Here is a 26,309-nt window from a genome sequence, read left to right as displayed (position 1 = left end):
TTTTTGCCAAAACCTTAGTTTTTTGTTTGTTTAACTTGAATCCCGCCACCCGACCAAACTCAGAAATTAATTCCAATACTCTTTTTGTGCTGGACACCGGCTCCTGTAATGTCAAAACCAAGTCATCTGCAAAGGCCTTCAGTTTATATTGTTTTCCTCCGACCTGTATTCCTTCCACCTGCTGATCCTTCCTGATCAAATTTAGCAAAACCTCAAGGACAGAAATAAATAGCAAGGGTGATAGGGGGCACCCCTGTCGTGTTCCTTTTTCAATTTTAAACTCTTCTGTCACCACATTGTTTACTATCAATTTAGCCTTTTGTTCTGAATATATTGCATCTATGCCATTTTGGAACGCCCTTCCCACTCCCATCCCTTCCAAATTCTTCTTCATAAATTTCCAAGATATATTGTCAAAGGCCTTCTCCGCGTCTATAAATATCAAAACTGCTTTTGTATTCAAATTTGTCTGTAGAAGTTCCAGAACGTCAACAATGTTCCTAGTATTATCTGACAAATGCCTGCCAGGGAGAAAGCCTGCTTGGTCTTTATGAATAACTCCATTTAAGACTTTTTTCAATCTATTTGCCAAAATGTCAGCAAAAATCTTGTAATCCACGTTTAGGAGTGAGATGGGACGGTAGTTCTTAAGTTGAGTCTTTTCAGATTCCAATTTTGGTATCAAAGTGATGAATGCCTCTTTCCACGATTCTGGTGCCCCCTTCCCTTCCATAATTTGATTACATACCTCCATCAATGGCTGAGTCAGGTATTCCTTCAATATCTTATAGTATTTGGAGGTAAGTCCATCTGGGCCCGGGGATTTGCCTAGTTGCATGTTCTGAATGGCATTTTCGATTTCCTGTTGGGTTATTTTATAATTCAGGTCAGTTTGTTTGTCTTGTGTTAGTTTTTGTAGGCCATAGCTTTTTAAAAATTTATTTATTTCAGTCTCCACTTGGGGTCCTTGGGAAAACAATTTTTTAAAATATCTCTGGAAACACTTTCTAATTTCCTCTGGTTTCTGAATACATTCTCCTTCAACCTCTAGATTGGTAACAAAGTTCAGTTTTTGTCTCTTTTTCAGCTGCCATGATAGCAGCTTCCCACATTTATTTGCCGATTCAAATGATCTTTGTTTCATCTGTTTGATTTTCCATTCAACTTCTTGATTTATCAGTTTTGCATATTGTGCTTGATGGAATTTTATTTCTCTCAAAACTTCTTTTGATTTTGGATTTAGTCTCAACTTTTTCTCTCCGTCTTTTATCCTTTCCAAGATCTTGTCCTTTTTACCGTTCCAGAGTTTTTTCTTAATAGAATTCTGCTGTATCAGAAACCCTCTCATAACAGCTTTGCTTGCGTCCCAGATTGTTTTTTTTTCCACCGAAGTGTTCAAATTTAGTTCAAAGTAGTCTTTCACAGTTAACGTGTTTCTGCAGTAGCATGCTAGCTGAATCCCATTTCACTCTGAATTCTGTTTAAATTATACAGGCTCAGTGAAGGAATCAAAGGGCATTAATCAATTATAAGTGCTGAATGCTAATAAGCTCCAGGTCATTTGTCAAAACCATCTGAAATTTGGCATAAAGTAAAATCTAGCTGCTGAGTGCCATGATCAGGCCAAAGTTGACAGTTCTGTTGAAAATGGCCACAAAACAGTAGCTTCCCTCTGTCTGTCTTCCCCTTTGCAACCTCCCCTTCCTCCCAAGATTATCTGAAAGTTTAGATTTAAGTACATTCTATACCTAATTTGGGTATATGAATTTGCATAGGGGGTGTGTGTGTGTGTGAGAGAGAGAGAGAGATGAAGTAACGAAGGATGACCTTTCAGGCATTTCTTTTGTTCATCTGATTATTTTGTGTCCTAATTAAGTTCTTGGGGGGGAGGACTTGTTATTGCTGGCAGCTAATTAAAATTCATGTGGTCTCTTGTGGAATAGATTTATGTTTCCTGGGAAACAGTTAATTTTTCTTAACTTTGTGGCAATTAAATATTTTGTTCACGCCTGAGTAGAAAGTATGTAATTTACTGTTTAAATTTACTTAATGTATGCAACACTCCCAGTTCATTCCTTCCATATTTTGGTTATACTGAAATCAGTTTGTCTTATTAGCTGTCAGCATGATAACTTCAAATCACCAAGCTAAGATTAGAAGGGCTATCTAGTTTTGAGATGTAGTTCTGCAATGACTATAAAAGGCAATTTAAGGCAAATAAATTTAAGTGACGAGTACATTTTAGAGTGACTGTGATCAACTGAAAGGCACTCCAAGAGCGGTAAGTCCAAGGTCCCAAATTATCTAGCTGTACCTCTGGGTATATGTAGAAAGAAGGAGCTTAAGGGTTGTTAGCTCTGTGTCATAGAAATTACCGTATGTAGCCTGATAGAACTCCCTATTGTCACCTGTGCCTGATAACACCAGCTGTTGGAAAATAGGGGTCCTTCCCTCATTATCCATGTGTTTTTGGTGTTTAGGATAAAAATAATAATGCTCTCTATATGGGATTATTCTTGAAACTTGTTCTTTAGGAGAACTTTGGATATTTTTGGAATTTTCATTGTAGCCGATCATACCATTAATGAAGCAAGCCACTTTTCTGTCAAAAATATAGCTTGATGCTTCATAGCAGTGTGATTTCAGGTGGAAATGTCAAAGAAACATCTGCCTGCAAACCTGATTCCTTCTCTTGTTATTATTTGTCAGTTGGCTTGCAGACTAGAACTTTTCCTTGCTTTTACTAAATTCATATACAGTGGTACCTCAGGTTAAGAATTCATTAATTCATTCTGGAGATCCGTTCTTAACCTGAAACTGTTCTTAACTTGAAGCACCACTTTAGCTAAAGGGGCCTGCCGTGCCACCGCCGTGTGATTTCTGTTCTCATCCAGAAGCAAAGTTCTTAACCCGAGGTACTATTTCTGGGTTAGCAGAGTCTGTAACCTGAAGCGTATGTAACCTGAAGCATCTGTAACCCGAGGTACCACTGTAGTCATTAATTTCAATTAGTTCATATTTAGTGTGTATTCTATGTTTAGTTAAAAATACAATCTGGAGTTTGATTTTATGCTAGGAATTTGGAAAATCCTGGAAATGTATTAAATCCATGTATATTGTGTAAAAGTGGAACATGGATTTGAATTTTGAATTATTATTTTATAGAACAGGTCTTTATTGTGATCCTGAAAATTAAAGAACAATAGTCCCCACCAGCACAACTTTAAAACGACTGGATGTGTATGTTGGCTCTTTTCAAAGATGTTTGATCAGATTTTTGTGCTTCCACCCAAGTAGTAATATGGAATGTTGACACAAGTAGTAATTTTACCTTTTTTCTTTTTCTTTTACAGAAACCATAGTCCATTAATGAGTTTTGGGGCTAGCTTTGTCAGTTTTTTGGTAAGTGAGCACAAATACTCTTGCGGTCATTTGTATTATATTGTATTGTATTGTCTAAATAAATTAATGTGATGCAGGATATATGCAGGGGGTCCAATTTGCTTGCAAGGCCATTTTTCTCAAAGCACACCCACCTGCCTATCAACTGACATCACTGGAGGACATGGAACAGGATCATGCAGTCAAGGTAGCAGGATTTAATCTCCATTCATCAGCGGCTCAAAAGTGCTGTTCAGAGCAGCTTGTGCACTTCACCTGTGAGTGGGCAGGTGGCAGCAGCAGCAGCAGGCAGGTAGAGAAGAATACTCCACTGTGTCTCCTGAAATCAAGTAAGAGGTGGGTGACCTGCTGACCTGCCAAATTTGGCCTGCATTGGGTAGGGCAGATAAGGCTCACCCATCAGATCCTGTTCCCCACTCCTGATCTAGAAGTATTTTAATGTTGGTAAATTCTGCACCTGGTAGTATGATACTGAATTATTTAATTTGGAAAAAAGCTTCATTGTTAGTGGCTAGCAAAAACACTTCCAAAATTTTGTGTAACCTGACAGCACATGCACAGTTCATGCTGGCTATGCTGACAACTTAGAACTTTTACTGCAGATCATCTTCTAAGAATTCAAACATACATTAAAAAGATAACTCTGCAACATCTGATGATGAACTCTACTTTTAAGACAGACCTGTTCATTCAGTAGCACAGTCAATTGTTTGGTCGTTACCTACATACTAGAGCAAATTAAAATAGGTAACCTTTTCCCTTAACCATCCTCTGAGATGCTGCTGATAATGATGCATCAAGTGAAGTACACTCTTGTCCATGAAAGCACATGCCATGATAAATGTTGTAAAACTTGGTGGTTTCAGATAAATAGTGAAGACAGCAGAAACTTTTATAGCACCTTTAGACTAAGAATGTGCATATATACTAGTCCTACTTTCTTCTATTGTCGAATTTACATGGGAAGCAAAGAAGTACGGGGCAAATCCCACTTGCAGCTATGTTGACATTTTTGTAAAACTTGGAGTTTGCTAGTGTCCCAGTAACATCAGCTGTCATGTCAGGGAAAGGCTTAATGCAGTATATTTTCTTAGGAATAGCTTCCTTTTGGTGTGTATAAATAGAACCCCCCCCCCCAAAAAAAACCCCTTGCTTATCTGAGCTGGTTTGCCGAACCAGTGTAACACCACAGCACAGCATCATTGTGCCCTGAAAAGCTTTTGCTTAGTTACTATTCTAAATATAGCTGCAGCACTTTGCATGCCTGTGTCATTCAAAATGTCCATTAGAAAAAGCATTGGGAAATAAATTTGCTATATGTGGGAGCTGAGATGAAATTACCCTGTCCAGAAGTAAAGGGGTTACTATTTGCTTTTGACTTTGAGGCATACAAGTGATGATAGATAGATAGATAGATAGATAGATAGGAGAATCTGTACAAATAGAAACTATAGAAGTAGCAATAATGAAGTGTTTATGTAACATTACTTCTCTTTTCAGCAAACACAGTATCACAGTAATTTCAGTTCAATTGTATATGAAACACCTAGTTATGTTGGGAGAAGCAGATAACTATTTTAATTTCTGATTTTTCTTGGACTGGTTCACACAACACTAAGCCTTGGCTTAATTAGACTGAAGCACATTGTTTGGACTTCTGAACACACCCCAGTAGACAAACCATGGGTTGTTTTCTGACAACAAACCATGATGTGAAGCTACAGTTTTTGTGTTTGTTAAAAGTATGGTTTGGCATTGTATATAAATTCAACAGCCTTGCTTAAGCATTATTTATTTGCTTAGCCATTATTTATTTGGCCACCCCCAGATACCTGCCAAGCTATAAAGGCAGAGTTAATACTCTGGGAGTGCAGCAGGTTTGGATGAATCCCAAGCTGAAGTGGGACACTTTGGAAGGATTCTGAGCTTGTCCATGGTGTTCAGTTGGCAGTGGCAATGGCAGTGGCAGAGTAACACTTGGTCATTGAATTCTCTCCCCCCCCCCAAACTCACATGCACATTTACTACGGCAGGCAGGAACAGCAATGATATGCAGTAGATCTCCAGCCCACCTCTGAAGCTGGCAGCAATAGTGGTGGAAGAAAGCCTACTCTGGTTACTACTACTGCTATTGTTGTTGTTCTTTTTGTAGAGCAGCACTGGAGATGCCTCTGCCTGAAGCTGTACTGGAGATCAGCTTGTTAGGCATGGAGACAAGGAGGATATCCCAGAGGATCTATCAGAAGTGTTGGTCAGTTTAGTTGAGGGCAATATTACCTTCAGCAGCTCTGATAGCACCCCCACCACCAGACAGCAGTGTCTTGGTGGTGGGCACCTGGGGAGAGCAAGCTTCGACATCAGTGTGAAGGAGTCTCCTTCAAATACCCACACCCCCTAATGCTTGTCCTGTGTAAGTCCTCCAGAATAAAGACAGATACAGAAATGACAGAGCCTGTCTGGGATCACTTTGAAGTTGGTTTGGATCCCAGCTATGGTACCTCACTGCACTGCAGGAAGAAGCTGAGCGGGGGGAGGTTCCAAGCCACAGCACCTGTAACAGCCTTTGAGTGCACCTGTACAAGCAGTACCATCCCTCATTGTCAGGGAAGAAGCAAAGTCTGAGAAGTTGGGTAGTAAAAGCAAGGGGCAAGCAGAGTGAGACGTTACCCTTTCAGTCTCAAGCTCTTCCCAACCAAGATGCAAAAGTGATTTGTGGATGATTTGGGATGAGAGAAGTATGGGTCCATGAGATGGAAATTTCCAAATATTAACCCAAAAGCAAGGGCTCAGCTTTGAGCTGAAGCACTACCAGACCCAGATCAACTGGTTCCTTTGGGTGGAATGCTGAGATATCAGTGTGATATTAATAATAACAATGGCAGCCCTGGCGCGTCTGCTACTGCTTGTCCTGCTTCCAGGTAGCAGAACTAAGAGTCCAAAAGACTGTACAACCTCAGTTGCACTGGAGTAATGCGGCAGTTTGGGAAGCAAATTTGCCCTTGGAAAGGTGTACTTTGTACCCTGTTATCCTAACACGAGGACAAATTTGAAATGTGTAAAAGAATCAGTGCTATGCCAAAAATAAGATGAAAAATCATATTACTATGAAAAATCAAATGAGACAATGGCTTCTGTGTAGTGTTTGCTAACTCATGTTGTTTTTAATTTGATGATAGAAGATTTTATTTCCCTTGGAAATTTTCATGGGAACATCTGTTTTCTTAATGGGAATTTTGGGAGAAAAACAGAAAATGTGGATGGACAGTGGGCATTCAGTTAACATTTCTTTTAAAATGGCTGGACAGGCACAGCTGTCTTGATGCTTAGTAAGTTCCGATTGATAGGTTTATAATGTGAACAGGCAGTAACATATTTAAGCTTGGTGATGTATATTCATTTATGTTGGAAAGTGGTTTGATTATTTCTTTTTTATGTCTGTGTTAAAAGCCTGGAAGTGCAAGAATGAGTTAACTAATTATTATTATTATTATTATTATTATTATTATTATTATTATTAATACCCCGCCCATCTGGCTGGGTTTCCCAGCCACTCTGGGCGGCTTCCAACAAAACACTAAAATACAATAACCTATTAAACATTAAAAGCTTCCCTAAACTTGTAGGGAATATACATGCTCTATCAGGAATAGCTGAAATGTAAGCTGTTAAAAAGAATTCCATGATAATTTTGACAGGTTATCAAAACTAATAGCCAAATATGAATATTATATATAGGGAGTTTGGATGCTACAGAATCATCATGCTCTGTTGGAAATACGTGAGCACTGACATTAGTTTGCATCTAATGAGAGTAGAGCACAATCTTCTAGTGTCTTAATATTTCGACTCTGTGTCCTCACTCCCAGAGTCTCATATGGTGGTCTCCTGATGCTAGCTGATATGGCATTAGACTTGTTAGAGTAAGTACATGCCACATGGGAAAAGATTCATGTTCTGATGATGCATTGGAATGGCCAATCTGATAAGTACTACGTCCAAGATGGGAAACCTGTGGCTCTCCAGGAGTTGTTAGACCACTGTTTTAATCATATCTCACCACTGGCCATGCTGGCTGGAGCTGGGAATGGAATCAAACAGCATCTGGAGGGCCACATGCTCTCTGTTCCTGAATTACAATCATGTTAGCAAAGTTAATTGTGACCTTGGTTATTACATTAAGTGTGTAATGATTCCAAGAAAGTCTTCAGTTAATTGTATATCATTTTTCCATTGGGAAGCCTTCATCCCAGTACCCTTTTATAATACTCATTCAGTGCACAGTAGCAAATGGTTAAATTTTTGACTTCTCTTCTCATTTTCACAGTGACATTTTGAATGCAGTGCTCTTGGGTGAGATGCTTATATGTCTTAGATAGTGAGCTTATTTCAAGTGCTTATAAAACCGTTATACAATATCCTTAGATTGTGCAGCAGTAAGCAGGTTTAGATTAGGTTGTCACTTTATGATTCAATAGGGGTGTTTTGTTTTGTTTTTGGTTATGTTTTAACAGAATGCCATGATGACTTTTGAAGAAGAAAAAATGCAGCTGGCGTGTGAGGACTTAAAAGCTACCGAAAAACTGTGTGAGAGTGAAGAAGCAGGAGTTATAGAAACCATTAAAAACAAAATTAAGAAGAATGTAAGTGCAACATTGCTAATATGTGAATTAATGTACCCCATGCTAATACGGCAACTGCTTCCTAGATATCTGTCTAATGGCTGAGTGAAGATTTAAATCTTGGTCTGAGGTCCTTGTCTTACATTCTACACATCATCCCTGTGATTTACCACTTTGTAGAATCATCAGGGTACATAACCGCCATAGTACCTTATGCTTCAAATAGGCATTAGTACCCAAGCTTTGGTCTTTGGAACTCCAGGTAGGAGATCCTAAAGGCCTTGTTTTGTCACAAGCTCCAACTTCAGACTGCTTATGGCAATTGATAGATAAGGTCTTGGCTTCTGGTTGTCATGACAAAAAATGTAGCCTGATATTGCTAGTCTTGCTGTTCTAGAAGCTTTCTTTCAGGTGCCACTAGGCATCTCATTGGTAGATATTGGCCATATATAGTCGTTTGGCTTTCTTCTTTTTGTGAAGCGTGTTCCATTCTATTTGCTAGCCCTGCTGAGTTGTTGACAGTGGTAGCTGATAACCCCTGAAAACAGAGGGACCACAGCTACAACGGCCTACTCTTGTTAATCCGCTCCTATTTCACTTTCCCTTGGTTTCTGCTGCACCCCAGCTCTGTCCATGGAATCCTGCATCCTCAGCCATGAGAACTAAATAGAATTTATATTTAGGAAAACTCTAAATAGAACTCCACATTGGCTCCTGGTGGAAGTGGAATGCTAACTCGATGGGGCAATTGCCCAAAATCTCAAAGTGAGCAGAGGGTGGAATCTGAGCATCAAATATCAAACCTTCCGAAGTAACTTGCCCTTCAGTTTCTCTGAAACAGTAAAATCTTACCCAGATTGTCCTCCCCGCAACACCCCAGACAAATTTCTTTACCCACCCCCGAATATCTCATTTTTTTCTCTTTACCACTTGTGCAGGCCTTCTCCATTGAAACCTAGTCCTTTCTCCTCACTTTCCCCACGCTAGTTTAAAGGCAGGACTTGGAGACCAAAGAAGGTGCATCTGTTAATCCAGATGTTACCAATTACCATTTAGCTTCTAACCCTCATGCTTCTGTCTATTGAATCGCAGGTTCATACAGGTATTTGCAGTGTTGTGACTTGACAGATCTATGTGGATCTCTGCTTACCTTTGATACTTGTCTGTGACTGCAAAGCCGACGCTTCTAATTGAAATGACATTTGAAGCACATGTTTTTGCACTTAAAATAAATTACAATTAATATATTACTGTTTCAGATGATATAAATTAATAGAGGATTTCCGCTTCAGTTGCCACCACCTGTTGTATACATGTAGTTGGCACGTCTCCTCTTCCAAACCAGAGTGATTAATTTTGGCTAGTAATCCTGCTGAAGTATCCCATGGATGCTGTTTGTCTTTGCTAGTTCAGTGGACCAGTGCAGCACTGCATAGTCTATAAATAATGAAGCTTTGGCTTCCCTTGAGAACATCTTGCATTATTAATGTTGAGTGTATAAAAATCTGAGCAGTTTGTTTAGTTTCACTGTTCCATATATTTTTCTAATGGGAATATGAGGAGGTCTTTGTTTTCCAGTTCCCAGTGTACAAATGCACCATCCACCATCTTTTGCAGAGGGGCAGGGGTGGGCAGCAACTTTGCAGAGAGGAACAGCAGGCATAATGCCCTATTGAACTCAGTGCTCACTCCTCAGATTATCACCTTTTTTTGGTAAAAGACAGTAACATCCTCTGACACTTGAATAAAGAAAAGGTGATATATATTCCCAACATTTTATGAAATGTATGTGCAGGTATTACTGCTTGCTTTTCTAATCCATTCCTTTTAAAACACTGTTGCATATGCATTTACGTAATAGAATCTGATTATTTATTCCAGAGCGAACTAAACTATGAAGCTAACCATGGCTTTATATGAAGGGTTTCTCTTTTATTGCTACTGCCTCTCATCTCCTTCTATGCTTCCACAGAATAAGAAAATGATTTCAAATAAAGGTTGCTGGAATGGGAAATACAATAGATATGCTTGTTTCATGGTTCCAGTCATGAACTTTTTTACCTGCTAGAGCAGAAGACAGGAAGTATGTACTCACACTTTCTGTTGGATGGACAATACGTTCCTTATCATAATGCTCTTACATATAAAAGTGTTCCTCTGCAACGTATGGAAAATGTACAATATTTTCAGTTTCCAAACATACAGACAGTTTTGTAAATGTGATAGGCAATTCTCTTTAGTTTCAGTGTTGTGTTAGGATTCCACACAGTTTTTGTGTGTGTCCCTATTGGGAAATTAAAGACCACCTTGTTGCAAGGGAGAATATGTTGCCTGAGTTAGAAGAATTTAAGATTCATTGGATGTTTCTACCCTACTTTCATGGCTTTCAAACAGGTTGATGGCCGAAAGGCTACCCCATCCATGATTGATCGACTGCAGAGACAAATCATTGTAGCAGACTGTCAAGTTTATCTTGCTGTGCTTTCTTTTGTGAAACAAGAACTCTCGGGTGAGCTCCGACTTCTAATATTAAATCTTTATTTCCCCACCCCACCCCAACTGAATTTTTGAGTTCTCCAGTCCTTCCCACTTGTAGGTGACAAGAAAGTATAAAATGTGTATTTGGGTGGCATGCATATCTGTGGTATGATAAGGTCAAAGCATATAAAGCGTTTAAAAACCATATTGTCAGGAAAGCATTGTTTAATGTCTGGATAAGATATAAGGACCTACTTGAAAATAAAACCCCAAGGTGGTTGTCACCGATGGAAGCGAAGGCTCAGAAAAAGCTCAATATGGAGGCCAAATGGCCGAAATATTGGGAAATTCTGGAACAAGAGGGAGATAAATTGAAATTGCAGAGCTTTGAAAAACTAAAAAACAAAGTGCGAGATTGGCTTCATTATTATCAAATAATGGAGGCATACAATTTGGACAAGAAAATTGGCTTCCAGGTGGAAAAATCAAAATTGGAAACAGAACTGTTAGATCCCAAAACTAAGACTTTGTCAAAGATGTATAACTTGCTGTTGAAATGGAATACTCAGGATGAAACGGTGAAATCTGCTATGATTAAATGGGCACAAGATGTTGGACACAACATTATGATGGCTGACTGGGAACAGTTATGGACCACAGGTATGAAGTTCACGGCATGTAATGCCTTAAGAGAGAATATTATGAAAATGATATACAGGTGGTACATGACACCAGTCAAGCTTGCAAAAATCTATCATTTGCCCGATAATAAATGTTGGAAATGTAAAGAAACTGAAGGTACATTCTTTCACCTTTGGTGGACGTGCCCAAGGATTAAGGCTTTCTGGGAGATGATCTATAATGAAATGAAAAAGGTATTTAAATATACCTTTCTGAAGAAACCAGAGGCCTTTCTCCTGGGCATGGTTGGCCAATTGGTGCCAAAGAAGGATAGAACTTTCTTTATGTATGCTACAACAGCAGCAAGAATACTTATTGCAAAGTATTGGAAGACACAAGATCTACCCACCCTGGAAGAATGGCAGATGAAGGTGATGGACTATATGGAACTGGCGGAAATGACTGGCAGAATCCGAGACCAGGGAGAAGAGTTGGTGGAAGAAGATTGGAAGAAATTTAAAGACTATTTACAGAAATACTGCAAAATTAATGAATGTTAGAATGATGTCGGAATGAAGTTAAGTGGTTTTAGCAGCAATGTTACAAAGGAGTATGTAAAAATGGATTGTTAACAGGTGAGAATGTAAAGTTATAATATATTAAGATAAAGGATTAAGATAAAAACAAAGAGGGAAAGGATTTGCTGAATTAACTAACTGAACTGGAATACAAAAAAGGGAGGTGTGAGGAGGTCAGGGAAACAAGTAAATGAAAGACAAGACATGGAAAGATTGATTTGTTTTTAATTGTTTTTATTTTTCGGTATTTTGTATTTTCTCCTTTCCCCCCCTTCTTTTTCTTATTTTTGTAACTTTTTCTGAAACTTTAATAAATATCATTTAAAAAAAAAAAGACAAGAAGGTATAAAATGTTGTTGACCAGTTTGATTCGCAGGTGATTGACAACTTACAGTTTCCATTCTAGTAGCCTGTTAAAACAGTTTGCTAGAAGGAAAGAAAATTTTCTCCTTTCATGTGCATGCTACAGCTTTCTTCGTGTGTGGTTTCAAATGCTTTTTGGAACTCCTATTGTTATTTAACATTAGACCCCATAAATCCAAGTTACTGTTAGTGAGTTGTTGGTCTCCTTTCAGTTAACACTGTTGGTCAGATTAGAAGCTGCTTTACATTTAATCAAATGATGTGATAACAGTAATTCTGCATCCAGAGTGTGTGTGTTTTCTTACTTTCTTGTCACCCTTGGATATTAGGAATATTTTAAATAAATCTAGTGCATACTGAAGAAATACATGTATATCTGATTATTTTTTGAAAACTAGTATTTCAGTGCAAAACACAGCACGTCTATATAAGATTGTTCTGAAGTGTACCTCTCATTTTTGACCTTTATCTGTCGATGTGCAGGCCACAAGGTGAGGAGAGGACTATATATTTTACCCCCTCCATGCTTACTGCGGCATTGCTGAACAAAATTGTGTAAACACTTGCCTTGTGGTGAGCCACACGAGAACCAAATGTGCTATGCAGCAGAAAGTGGTCGAACTGCACAGTCTTGCAGTAACTTTAGCCTCCTAATAAAGCTGAATCATGGCTGTTGATCTGAATGTTTTTATTGCAACAGACAGCTTAATTTTCCATAGCTTGGTAGTTCTAAAAAAGAAACTGTTCCTTCCTTCATTGTTTACAGCCTATCCAAAGCAATTTGGAATGAATAGTGACTTAACCATTGTAAAGATTTATGGTTAGAGTTTGCATGCTACATCATTTTTTTCTTTGGGCCCTATATGTCCCCACATATTCTGAGTCCCTTGGCAGAATCCTCCAGAAACTAGAATCTCCTCTTAATATCACATACTAACTGCTTAGTTTCTTTAGTCTTTTTCTATTTTCAGAATCCCTGCATATTGGTTTGAGCACATGTATAAGTTGGAAAGGTTTTTTAGGTTTTAGTCCATTAAGCAGATCCACTAGCACAAGCACTTCTGACTGTGCAATGGGAATTCCCTCCCCCTTCCTCACCCCCTTGCTTCCCTATATCTGAGGAGGGTTGGGGGAACCCCCAGAACTTATTTAGAGGGCACACAGGAAGTGAAGTTCCATCGCATAGCCAAAAGTGCTCCCGTTAGTAGAACACTTTGTGTGTTGTGAAGTTTGTTTGTTGTGGGGAAAGGTATAATAAGTTGATGTTCAGTATTTATGAATGACTTTTACTAGTATTATTATTTATTAAATCTCTATACTGCCCTCCATCCAAATACAAAACAAAAACAATACCCTACACACACAGTTTTAAAAGTCATACATAGATTGTTTAATTAGCCCAAAGTCTGGGAGAAGAGAAATGTTTTTGCATCCCCCCTAAAGATGTACAGTCAAACCTCGGCTCCCAAACACCGAAAACCTGGAAGTAAATGCTCTGGTTTTTGACCGTTTTTCGGAAGCTGAATGTCCAGCACAGCTTCAGCTTGAGTGCAAGAAGCTCTTGCAGCCAGTCAGAACCCGTGCCTCAGTTGTTGACCATTTCGGAAGCCGAACGGGCTTCTGGAACGAATTATGTTCGACAGCCAAGGTTTGACTGTATAATGAAGGTGCCAGACGAACCTTTCTGGGGAGAGCATTCCACAAACGGGAAAAGGCCTGTTCTCATGGACTTTCATGGAAAAAGCACATGAAGAAGGGCCTCAGATTATGATTGCAGGGTCCACGACTGTTCTGGAATCATTATTATGTTGTTTCTCTGTTTGGAAATGCTGCTGTCTTTGACTAAACTCTTCTTTTCGTTTCTCAGCTTATATAAAAGGTGGGTGGATCCTTAGAAAAGCTTGGAAAATCTACAATAAATGCTATACAGACATTAATACACTTCAGGAATTATATCAGAAGAAGATAACTCAGGAATCCTTGACTTCTTACGCTGCAAATGATAATCATATTGCTGCAGAAAGCATAACGGAGGATTCACTAAACCGTCTGAAAGGTGCTGTTAGCTTTGGATATGGACTTTTTCATCTTTGCATATCCATGGTGCCCCCAAACCTGCTCAAAATCATCAACCTGCTGGGTTTTCCTGGAGACCGCCTGCAGGGGCTTTCTTCACTGATATATGCAAGTGAAAGTAAGGACATGAAGGCCCCTTTAGCTACGTGAGTAGCTATATTGCAATGCTTTGGTAAATAACTTAGTACTGAAAGTAAGTAAACTGCAAGCCAATGTAAGTTAGGAAGCGGTCTTGTATTTGTTATTTTCATTTTATCTTAATGGAAACATCACCAGATAAAGTTGTTGCTTGATGTGCGATGGTTTATGAAATGAGAATCTGGCTTTTAGAGAGATTTTTAATTCACCAAGGATATATTTTTGTGCCCTCAGATGCTTACAAATTCAAACAGCCTAGATAAATGCTGATTGAAATAAACAGCTCTTAAGGCAATAATAATTTGGCACCTTTAAAACTGGTTTTCAGTAATGTTGTATAGAATTTCTTATTTGTGTCCCTGTGTGATTCTGTGTATTCCAATGATGGACCACATTTCTTAAAAACCCTGAGTGGTCTGTGACCAACATGTAGAACTCCTCTATTCTGGTTTTTTCCATTCAGCTCAGTGGAGGGAATAGTTATGCCCAACCCATAGCCTCCTTTTGCATGTAACAGCCCTGTGGCAAGGACCCTCTGGTTCTCCACAGTTGCAAGAAGTATTTGGCTTGAGGTGAAATACTGTGAATGCAGCCTCCATCTAGTGAAGCTATTGGAAAGATTTGAATGATATTAATGAATTATATACAACTTTTACCTTTTGTAGAAACATATTTTTTTTGTTAAGGATTTAGCTGGTGTTGACTTGTGCCTGCAAAGTTGGGTTAATGTTGGTTTTTATTTTGCATGGCAGCTATTTGTTTTCATTTAGAATTCTGGTTTAACATGTTAATTCCAATTGTAGTCTGTAATTCATATTTTTTTAATACTATGTTAGGGTTCTGGATTGAGAAATACTGTGTGTATTCATTTCAATAAAAGTAGAGCTTTCTATGTGCAAAGAGCTGCATACTGAGGGCTACCTCTTCCTCTGATATGAAAGCCCCATAATGCAGGGGTGCTGAGCTGTTTCCTTCTTGTAGTATAGTGTTAATTACATGTTGTGCGCACAAGTGGCCTTCAACTGGAACCCTAGACATCTCTGGCACAGCTGGAAGAATAAGTTGGGCATAGCCTGAGGTGTTCTGAATCTTTTACTGTAGCTGATTATGTGGTGAATTGCAAACTGGTTTTAAGTATGTGGCTGGGTGGAGGGAATGTTTGCTTGTTCTGTTGCATAATGAATTGACAACACAAATGCACACTTCTGTCCTACCTTGTGTGTGTGATGCTGTAGGATTGTGACCTTGCTTAGAAGCATAAAAAGACAACCCGCCTTACTAAAGGCAATGTCTCCTCTTGCTGTGATTAAGGTTTAAATTAAGGTATTGGCATAATGTTGGCCTGGCACAGGAGAGAGAGAGAGAGAGAGAGAGAGAGAGAGAGAGAGAGAGAGAGAGAAAATCTTTTGTCAGTATCTCCTCATTACAGAACCAGCTAGCATCATGATTTTTGTGTGTGTGTGTCTCTTTTCAGATTAGCCTTGCTGTGGTACCACACTGTGGTTCGTCCTTTTTTTGCTTTGGATGGCAGTGACACCAAAGCAGGATTGCAAGAGGCTAAAGACATTCTCCAGAAAAAAGAAGCTGCTTATCCAAACTCGTCTCTCTTTATGTTCTTCAAGGGAAGAATACAGCGTCTAGAGGTACTGATAGACTTCTCTGTATGACTGTAATTTTGCAATATTTGTTGAGTCAAAACCATTTCAATAACAGTGTCAATGCAGTTGGCCTATCCATAATATAGTCAAGAGGAGAGGGATTGGGGGAGTGTTCTATTTAGCATGAAACACGGCACCCTGGACTCTCAAAAAAAAAAAGAAAAATAAACTGAAAAGCAAGTTTCTAGAAGTCATGGGTGCGGAGAATATCTCCAAAATGTGTTGGCAGTTATAGATGTCAAAACAGAGGTTTTCCTTTGGCAAAAGGGTGACATTTTTCATATCTGGCTGCTGCTCTGTTGGTACCATTAATTCCTGTCAATCCAGTGTCTTCCTGACCCCTTGTGGGACAAGAAGTAAACTGTTCTGAAATTGTGCATGGCTAGCTAAAATGGTGGCAGCACGACAGTGGCCTTATTCATGTGCAGTGTTAAACCATACTTCAACCATGGTTTAATGAGTACCAGAGTCTGCCAGGGAAAGCTCCTCATTTGTGCCTGCTTTGCTCTTACTCAGTTCCCGTTTTGCCATGCCAGGAGGAAGAAAAACAGGAGGCTGGCTTAGTATTATGTGTAAACCAGTGCATGTGGTTTGTTTCTCTCTAAACAAAGCAACAAACAAACTCTTTGGAGAGAAACGAACCAACAAACCTTTGTTACAGCTATTGGTTAATGAGAAGAGAACTTAACCTGGTTCATATAGCATACTAAGTCAAACCTTGGCTTAACTCAGTACATTGCAGCAGCTAAAATGACCAGGGAACAGCAAAGTTGCCGTCAGCTCCTGTCCAGCAGACCATACATTTGTGTAATCTTGTTAAGCCAAGTTAGTGTGTCCTGTGAACCAGGCCTGATTTGAGTAGCCAGCTGATGTTTAGGCTGCAGGCTTGCAGTAAAATCACACCAGACCATCCTCGCTTCCAAACTCTGCTGGAGGGCTTGGAATTGTAATGATTACAACTGGTATTTATTCATATTTGCATTTTGATAATAGTATTTCTCTCTCTCTCTCTCTCCTTAGTGTCAAATCAACAGTGCCTTGAGCTCCTTTCATACTGCTTTGGAACTGGCAACTGATCAGAGAGAGATTCAGCATGTCTGTCTATATGAAATTGGTATATAATAATACTAATGTATTTTCTTATTGCTACTGTGTTTAATCACTGCTACTAGTGCTTGAATGAGCAATATTGAGTTGTGTTAGTAAATTAAGTAATCATGATCATTTGTTGGTCAACAGACAAAGGGAAAAATTAAGTTTACCACACTTAATTGTCCATTGATGCATATGGATTACTTGAGCTACATGCTCATTGCCTTTATTAACACACACCTAAAAAGTTACATTGATAATGTGCAACCTGTGACTGTGGAGTGAATGCAGGTCTTGCTTACTGTCAAGAAAGTGCAGCATTAGTAAACCAAAAGTACACCTCTTCTCCCCACATACACACACATTTTGAAAGCATGTTAAGAGCTGTGTTTACACTTCAGATTCTAGTTTTTATTCAGTGACTTCTTTCAGAAGACTGTGTTTCTGATATAATTAAAGTCAGCATGGCTTCTAAAAGAAGACAAAGCAATGCATTTTTGTTTCACCCACTCTTTGAAACTGTAACAGCTCCTAACCTTTGTGGACTTCCTTCAGACAGAAAACAAGCAGATTTTACTTGAAGCATTGTGATGGGCAACTTGCTGCCAGAAAAGCTGCCTGCTTACAGAAACTCCACTCCATTTCTGCAATGGCTGTTGACACCAAGACCCTTGTGCTCTCATGTGCAGTGAGGGATCAGGACTCACTCAGTCCTGCATCAGTGGCAGATTCTATTTCCTCCAGATATATTCATATATTCTCTCTCTCTCCCTCTCTCTCTCCCTCTCTCTCTCTCTCTCTCTCTCTCTCTCTCTCTCACACACACACACACACACACGTGTGTGTGTCTGTGTGCTTATTCCGTGTATGAACCATTTCTTTTCAGTGTGTTTAAAAATGTTTTGCTTGTACTTACAGGCTGGTGCAGCATGATAGAAATGAACTTCAAGGATGCATTTGAATCCTTTGAGCGTCTTAAAAATGAATCAAGATGGTCCCAATGCTACTATGCCTATTTGACAGCAGGGAAGTATCATTACATGAATAGGAGTTTGTGTGTGTGTGTGTGTGTGTGTGTGTGTGTGTGTGTGTGTTGAATTTGTTGATCATTATATGGCAGTAGAGTATCTCTGCAAGAAAACTACCCACAACGTACATTTTTCCTTTTCTAGGTTATGTATTGTAAATAAACCTTAGATTTACAGCTTCACAAATCACAACATTAATGTAAAGTGGTGTGTATTTCTATATTTTTATTTATTGTTAATTAGATGAACTGTGAGCATGCAATATTCTTCCTGCATAATAGCCTCTATCTGCATTTGTTTGTATCTCATTATTATTTATGTATGAAGCACCTAAGTTTTCCTAGGCACTGTATAAATATCAAAAGCAACATAGAACCTGCCTGTAGGCTTATAATCTCATAGGTGTCCTACATAAAGATGGAGCAAGGAAAGAAAAACAAGCAAATTCAGGCATCGGTTATTCATAAAATTTCTTAAATGTTTAATGACTATGTGGAATGGCAGCTGAAAATCTTTTTTGCCCTAAGATAACTAGAATAAACTTTTGGTGTGTGCTTTATTACAGTGTGTCAAGGTGCCACCGGTGATGTGAATGGAGCTCAGAATGTGTTCAAAGAAGTCCAGAAGCTTTTTAAAAGAAAAAACAATCAAATTGAGCAGTTTTCGGTCAAAAAGGTCTGATGAGCATAGGCCGAGTTGATGTGATGGTGGTGGTGGTGGTGATAGCAATCTAAGCTGAATCTTTTAAAATCTTTTCTGAACAATGCAGTTTAAATACTGATGTTTACTGACCCTGTTAAAATAAGTATGTCAGGACCTGTCATGAGAAGCATGTGTGTTTCAGGCTGGGAAACCTCCCCCCCCCCCCCGGTTTGTACCCCTCTCAATTTAGGAAAAGGCCATGAGTTTTATGAGATCAGCACTAGAGAATCATTCAATGCTGTGCTGGTTTGTACATTATTTTCTCCTTATGGAGAGAGTGCACATAATTTTAGTGAGAATCTTAATTTTGTATGCTTCTTCTGCCAGATACAGGAATACTTCTGTAAATGGAAACTGGTAGTGGAAGAATTCCACTGGAAAAGCTAAACCATGTCTGTCTTAATGGGAAAGCAAAATAATATTATAGTGCATGTGACATTCTGAAGAGAAAAATAGACAATCCATTTTTTTACTATGTGCCGTTTTCCTTGTTCAGTTACTGTGCTGTTAGTGTCTGTAGAATGATCCTATTAAGGTTAGTGCCATAAGAACATTTTAAATTCTCTGTATGGCAATATTTTGCTTAAAGCAGTGTCAACAGCGTTCAAAACTCCCATTGTTCTAGGCACATTTTGCGACTGGGAATTTCATTAGCACAAGCAATTTCTGAGCAGTACTGCACCTAAAATTTCTGATTTAAACTGCCACTGCTGATGCTGAGGGCGTGGGAGGAGAAATTTCTGCCTGCTGAACTTCAAGAAATCACTGCAGCATCAGGCAAGCTGATAGGTTCTGCCTCTCAGCTGGCCTTACAGACAGGCAGTGTTTTGAGGGACCCTCCAATATTAAGGGGGCAGGCAGGGGAAGCATGGCTTTGTGTTTTTTTGCAGTCTTCAGATGACGACTAGACCATGTGAAAAATGAACATAAGATTTTAGCAGCAGTTCATTAATTTTCAGTTTTGTATTGTTATAAAAAAGTGTGCCTAGTCATTCTGTTGTGGCGCACATAACTTGGTTTAATGTGCCATTTAGCTCCTAGTTTTCATAACTCAGCTTCTACCACTGAGTGTCAAACAGTTTAAATTGCCAACAAGCTATCTGGAGAGAAAAAGGCTTCACTTCTTTTATCTGGTCCCTTTTCTTTCTCTCTCCTTTGTCCTCTCTTGCCCTTGAAAACTTTCCCATGTTTGTCCCCTTGTTTTGTTGATACCTGAGATAATACCAGGAGTCAGTGGCGTAGCGTGGGGGGTGCAGGGGGGGCCGGCCGCACCGGGCGCAACATCTGGGGGTTAGGGTTAGGGGGCGCAAATCCACGGGTTAGGGGGTGCAAATCCATGGGTTAGGGGGCGCAAATTACTTGCCTTGCCCCGGGTGCTGACAACCCACGCTACGCCACTGCCAGGAGTTTAGATTCCTGGAGGCAGATCTAAATTAGAAGAGGGAACTGTGGACATGGTGTTGGGCAGTAACCCAAGTGTGTTGTTGACCTTAAAACCAGTACATTTCTGCTATGGGGGTGGCTTGGTCTGGGTGGACAGGTGTGGTTGAATGAGGTGAAGGATCTAATAAGTGATATACTATGGATCTCCCCATAGGAGTCTGGGACTTGCCCACAAATTGCTTTTTTCTTAACTAATTGGAAAGAGTCCCTCATCCTCGCAAGACAAGTTGTGACTCTTTATGATTAGGAATCTGATCCAGAAAGTAGGTACATGCAACATAAATGCTCTCCACACTCGAGAGCCAGTGTGGTGTAGTGGTTAAGAGCGGTAGTCTCGTAATCTGGGGAACCGGGTTCGTGTCTCCGCTCCTCCACATGCAGCTGCTGGGTGACCTTGGGCCAGTCACACTTCTTTGAAGTCTCTCAGCCCCACTCACCTCACAGAGTGTTTGTTGTGGGGGAGGAAGGGAAAGGAGATTGTTAGCCGCTTTGAGACTCCTGAAGGGGAGTGAAAGGCGGGATATCAAGTCCAAACTCTTCTTCTTCTTCTTCCTTTGATGTGAGCTCAGAAATGCTTCACAAAATTCTTAAGTTAAAGGGAAGTGCCTTTAACTTTAAATCCATGAGATCTGCATTGCGTGTATTGGTCTTTATATTTGTTAGTTGCTTTGTACAAAAAAACCTCAAAGCAATTTAACAACAGGGTTAATGCCCAGCTGCACCATGGTCATGCGCAAAGATCAGCCTGTTGTTATTCTGAGCTTTTCAGTACTGGAGGGGAATGTTTTGGAAGAGTGGGACTTAAATATGTGCGCCCTGCGAGTCACAAACAGTACTACAAAGTTCCTGTTCTAGACTGGCTGAAGACCTGAACAGCACACACTTTGTAGTGTTTAGGGGTACACTGGAATATTATGTTGTGGCACATGATTCTTTACGCTGACATTTCAGTCTTTAGAGGTTTGCTGTTTTTCTGGCTGAATGTTAAAAATATCCTTCAGCTTGTCCAATTGTATAACTTTAAAGGTTGCATTTTGAAAACATGTTGAAAACTTCTTGCCCTTGGCTTAGATGGAAATTAAAATAAACCATTTTATTGTTTTCAGGCAGATAGATTTAGGAAGCAGAAACCAACCAAGCAACTCTGTATACTGGCATCCATTGAAGTATTGTATTTATGGAAAGCTCTTCCAAACTGCTCCTTCCCAAACCTACAGCACATGAGTCAAGGTACAAGATGTGATGTCTGTTTCTTTTTATTGTTGTTTTCTGCACAAACTGTTTCTTTTACAAACCCTCACTTTTCTGTCGCTAATACTTGCAGTTTGTGCCAATTTAAGGCAGAAACTGGCTTACTCATCTAATGATTGATACACTATAAACTCTTGGGCTTTGAATAATAAGCAGTTTGAAGTGGATAATAAACCAGATTGTGGAAATTTGAGTATTGTTCTCCCACCACCGATCAGAACATATTCTTGGCAGTAGTGTGAGCCAAAATATAGTGCATGGTAGCTACTGGTTCAGTGTTGTGGTTTGCCATTGTTCCCTTTATTTCTGATGTTCAGGCTGTGAGTACCAGTGCTCACGTAGCTTCCCAAGAGAGAGCTATCAATAGATGCAGGAGTCCAAGGTGATGGGAAGGGGCACACTGAGGCAGTTAGCCACTGCCAATCCAGCTTATGCCACCCCCTCTCCTCTCACTATCTCCCCTCTGTGCACAGCAAAGATTACTTGATATTACATAGATAGGGTTGGCTGTTAGTTGCCCAGTCTGCATCTCCATATCTTGCAACTGGTTTCTGAAACAATCTGGTCCTAAACTCTTAACACATTAAAGGTCAGAACCAGCAGTGTAAATAAAGCCCTGAAACAGATGGGCAACCAGTAGGGATGGTATAACACCCAGTCTTCCAGTACCTGATGGGAACTGGTAGAAGTTTCCTGAATGTCTAAAGGGAACCCCACATTGTCACGACCTATTCACTTCGAAATTAGGGCATGAACAACTGATGCCAGATCTGTCATCTTCAGGAAGTAGAGACAGGCACAGATGACAAATATTCTTTACTATCTACTCATGTTTTGCCTTAATTTGAAGCACGCTTTGTTAGACTGTGGATTTCTGAAGATAAAAAAGCATATTGCTTCAAAGGAAAAACAAAACTATACAGCATTCCTATACAGATGCCTTGTCATGCATCTCTTTAAGAGAGTTCTTTAGTGCCAAGGCTGATCCTAGTGGTGATGTCATTTGTCTCGGGTTGCTGAAGAAGCTATAAGCCTTAGGATGTAAGAGATTCATACTCAAAATGGCAGCTGGCACTCGCTGTGAGCAATTTAGACAAGACTTAAAACACATTTCTGTATATAAACAGTATATAGCTTCTCAAGGCCTTCTTCTGACTTTTATGACTGTACTTTAGGCCTTGGGAAATTGGCTTTAGGGTTGGAAAAGCCATCCAGAGGTAAAGGCTGCAACTTGAACATATTTCCAGAAGTTCATTTTTCTGTGCCATTTGACTCATACAGAATACAAAGCTGGAAAGCTTGACTCATGGTGTGTGTACACTTCTGTGTCCAACGTGTTCCTCCCCGCATCATACAAATACAGTCATTCCTCGGGTTACAGACGCTTCAGGTTGCGTTTTTTCAGGTTACGGATGCACCGAAACCCAGAAGTACCAGAATGGGTTACTTCTGGGTTTCAGCGGTCACGCATGCGCCGAATCGCAACCCGCGCATGCGTACACGCGGTGCTGCGGGTTGCGAACGTGCTTCCCGCACAGATCACGTTCGCAACCCGAGCGTCCACTGTAAAGGATTCATAATGCTTTACATTATTATTTTTTTATCGGTAACTTCACAAACCTTTTGTTGCTCCTTTGTTTCTTAACCAGTTCTTAGTCAATATAAATTTACTGCTTCTTTAAACACATTTGGCATTTCCTCCAGCATAAACATACATGAAAATATTTGTGCAATAGAACAGTATGTTTTAAAGCTATTATAAACATTTCAGTGTTGGTTGAACTATGAGCCAATTCATATATTGTTTCACCTGCCTCTCCTGCATATTTGAATGGCCGTGCTGAAGGTTTAGGGGTCAATCCATCCCCCTAGCTGGCGCTGGTGGTACTTGATGGAGCTATGCAGCCACTGCTGCTTCCACAGCCCAGGTCGGACCCATTGCCATCATGCATGAGTAGTAGGGTTGGCACCAGATCCATCTGGTGGTTGATGATTGAAAGGGGAGAATATTAGCATTTTTTTTGTCCAGATGTTGATTGGACTAAAAAGTCTAAAGTGAAGACAGAAGATTAGGGGATAGGCTTAAAGCAGCCTTCCTCAATCATTTGCCCGCCAGATGTTTTGGACTACAACCCCTATCATCCCTGTCCACTGGCTGATGAGAATTTGAAGTCCCAAACTTATCTGTAGAGCAGCAACCTGGTGAAGATTGAGTTTAAAGCTTTTTAAGCAGCTTTCTGTATCTAATTCATTTTTGTTATAATTACGTTGGGTTTCTTGTATACTGCTTAAAGGCAATTGTAATAAAATTGTGTACAAATTGTTGAACTAAATTTAATATTTTTTTTATCTAGTTTAAAAACTAAATGCTTCAACCTTTTCTTTTCTGATATAGCTTGCCATGAAATTGATGATTCCACTGTTGTTGGTTTAAAGAACTTGCTACTTGGGGCCATACACAAATGCTTAGGAAATGCTGAAGATGCTGTTCAGGTATGTTCCTCTTCTAAAGTCCCTGAACTCCTAACAGCTAGGGAGTTCTTCCAAGTTTATTTTTGATTTGATGCATTAACTGGTTCCGAAGCTAACTGGCAAATCAACAGGCCCTGCAGGTGAAGATAGTTGCGAGATCTGAGAATGTGTTGTCCAGTGTGAAGGTTTCTTTTGTTCTTTGAAATGTCACTGTGTGTTGAATGTGTCAATTTTGTTTTACAGTTCTTTCAACGAGCCCTTAAAGATGAACTGTGCCGCCAAAACAATTTATATATCCAACCCTATGCTTGCTATGAACTTGGCTGTCTCTTGTTAGAAGATCCACAGGTAAACAGTACAGCATACTTTGGAACTGTCTGATATTTGGTGTGACGTTACTGCTTCAAAAGAGAAGTAGAGGAAGGTTGCAAGCAATCTGGAATGTGCATTTTCTCTTTTTGGCCTTTCTTAACGGTGTTATTTTTAACACATGTTCCTGTGTTCTGGGGAGTTGTATTAATCTTATCCTACCAGTTTACTGATTGCCTAACATAATTGCATCAAGTTTACCAGCAATTTATTGATATGGCTCTTGCATTTAATCAGTGCAATAAAATCAATGGTCCATTTGAAATGTCTATTTATTCAGTCACTGCAGCATTGTTGGTGAAAAATGTTCTGAAATGATATTGCACTGGTAGTACAGGTGATATTCTCAGATGGAGTCAAATGAATTGCATATGGCATTTCAACATATGATCTAGCTCAGGGGTGGAAAACCTTTTCAGCCTGGCGGGCTAGTTCCTGAACTTCATCATCCCCAGCCACTCTGATATTGGTCACATGACATCAGCATGGTGTCAGGTGACCCGTTTCCCCCTTTGCAATGAGGCTTGAGTTCAAGTATCACAATAAAAGGTTAAAGAATACTGCATGAGAAGATATCTAAATTGTGTTGCTGGTCTGTATACATGTAGCATTAGGATGTTAGGGACCTGTAGTTGATGCTATGCCAGTATGGTAGGTAGAGCCTAGTGGTCAAATTTTTAAAATTACATTGGCTACATTGAACCCTTGTTGGGTAAGGGTTCTCCGCCTCCCCTTTTTTCCTTTATTTTGCATTACTCTTAAACCAGGCATTACCTGGCTATGAATGTGGCTTGGAGTCTCTCTTCCTACCCCTACCTCTCCAACACATTTAGGGTGAAGTGGGAGAGCGGTGGTTAGCATCATAGATGAGATTAGGAGGGAAGGGAGGAGCATTGGTACAGGCAAAGAGAGCAAGGAATGGGTGGCTTGCTGGGTTGCTTAAGCCCTTTTCCAGTAGGGAACACTCTTGAGTAGTCCAAGCATTATTAACATATACTTAATGCCTCCCAACTGTGCGTGGTAAAACTTGTGAAGCTAGTAAGAGCGTAAAGATCTAGGCATGTAAAAATTAGAGATCTTCATACTCTTTCTCTTCATGCTTCATACACTCAGCCGCCCACGCTTCTCTTCATTGCCATATTTAAAGAGAAGGTCTTAAAATAGCTTTTAATTAATGCTTTTCAGACCTGCCTCTTAATTGCTCTCCAGCAAGACCATGGAAAGGCAGCACGAGCTTGTTTTGAACATGAAAAACAGAGATCCAGTATTTCATATTTGCCTTTTTATTTGGATCCTTGTATGAAGAGGAGGAGATATTCAAGGGCTATGCCCCATTTTTGTATACTTAAAAACACACAATGCATGTGGAAGATGGCCTACGAGGTTTACTGCTTTCTAGAAGGAGATTTGGGGGGAGGGGGGAGTCACGTTGCACAAGCAGAAATCCTTGTGCTAATGGGACTCATTAATTGAATATTGCCCACTGTGTGCAAATTTGTTCTTCTTTTTAATGTGGAGAGACAGCTGCCAGTTATTTTGAGATACCTAAAAACTTATTGAGTGACGTTATTTATTAAAATTACGTTTCTAATTTCCGGTAGTTGGCATTTTGCTAGCCAAACTCATTATTAGAACTTGAATTCTCATTAGACCAGTTAAAGAGGGACATTCAGTGGTGACTAACCAGACCATAGAACAAGTTTCCACTGGTGCAACAAGACATCCTCTCCTCTCCCCTGCCTACCCCCCAATTTTTCACTGTAGGGTTTGGAAAACCTCCAGAGCAGATTTAAGCAGAGAGTGAAGAAATGAAGAAAGTCCCATAATGTGCCATTGTCTGTCTCCCAAAGTATTATTTTCTTGCATTTGCACACAAATTTCAAAAATGACATTTTGCTTCCTCCTGCAGACAGTACCAAGAGGCAAAGCATTACTGCTTCAGGCAAAGGTAAAAAAAAAAAGTAAATTAATTGAGCATTGTTATTATTATACAGATGGGGCGTCCTTTCCTTCATGATA

At 39.7% G+C, this 26,309-nt stretch overlaps 1 protein-coding gene across 1 annotated transcript in view; it reads left to right on the top strand.

Annotated features, from left to right (window-relative positions):
- The window catches only part of TTC39C (tetratricopeptide repeat domain 39C), a 47,415-nt gene that overhangs the window by 16,643 nt on the left and 4,463 nt on the right, over positions 1–26,309 (top strand). The window contains exons 2-13 of the mRNA XM_053396384.1: positions 3,354–3,402; positions 7,914–8,042; positions 10,416–10,530; positions 13,929–14,283; positions 15,750–15,918; positions 16,954–17,047; positions 17,944–18,051; positions 18,619–18,728; positions 21,305–21,428; positions 23,845–23,942; positions 24,165–24,269; positions 26,200–26,238. Coding sequence (XP_053252359.1) covers positions 3,354–3,402; positions 7,914–8,042; positions 10,416–10,530; positions 13,929–14,283; positions 15,750–15,918; positions 16,954–17,047; positions 17,944–18,051; positions 18,619–18,728; positions 21,305–21,428; positions 23,845–23,942; positions 24,165–24,269; positions 26,200–26,238 — 1,495 coding nt within the window. The remainder of the gene's footprint in view (positions 1–3,353; positions 3,403–7,913; positions 8,043–10,415; positions 10,531–13,928; positions 14,284–15,749; positions 15,919–16,953; positions 17,048–17,943; positions 18,052–18,618; positions 18,729–21,304; positions 21,429–23,844; positions 23,943–24,164; positions 24,270–26,199; positions 26,239–26,309) is intronic.

The sequence above is a fragment of the Podarcis raffonei genome, chromosome 7, assembly GCF_027172205.1.
Source record: "Podarcis raffonei isolate rPodRaf1 chromosome 7, rPodRaf1.pri, whole genome shotgun sequence".
NCBI classification, from domain to species: Eukaryota; Metazoa; Chordata; class Lepidosauria; order Squamata; family Lacertidae; genus Podarcis; species Podarcis raffonei.
The sequence above is the reverse complement of the archived record's forward strand: the minus strand, read 5'-3'. Positions and strand labels throughout refer to the sequence as shown.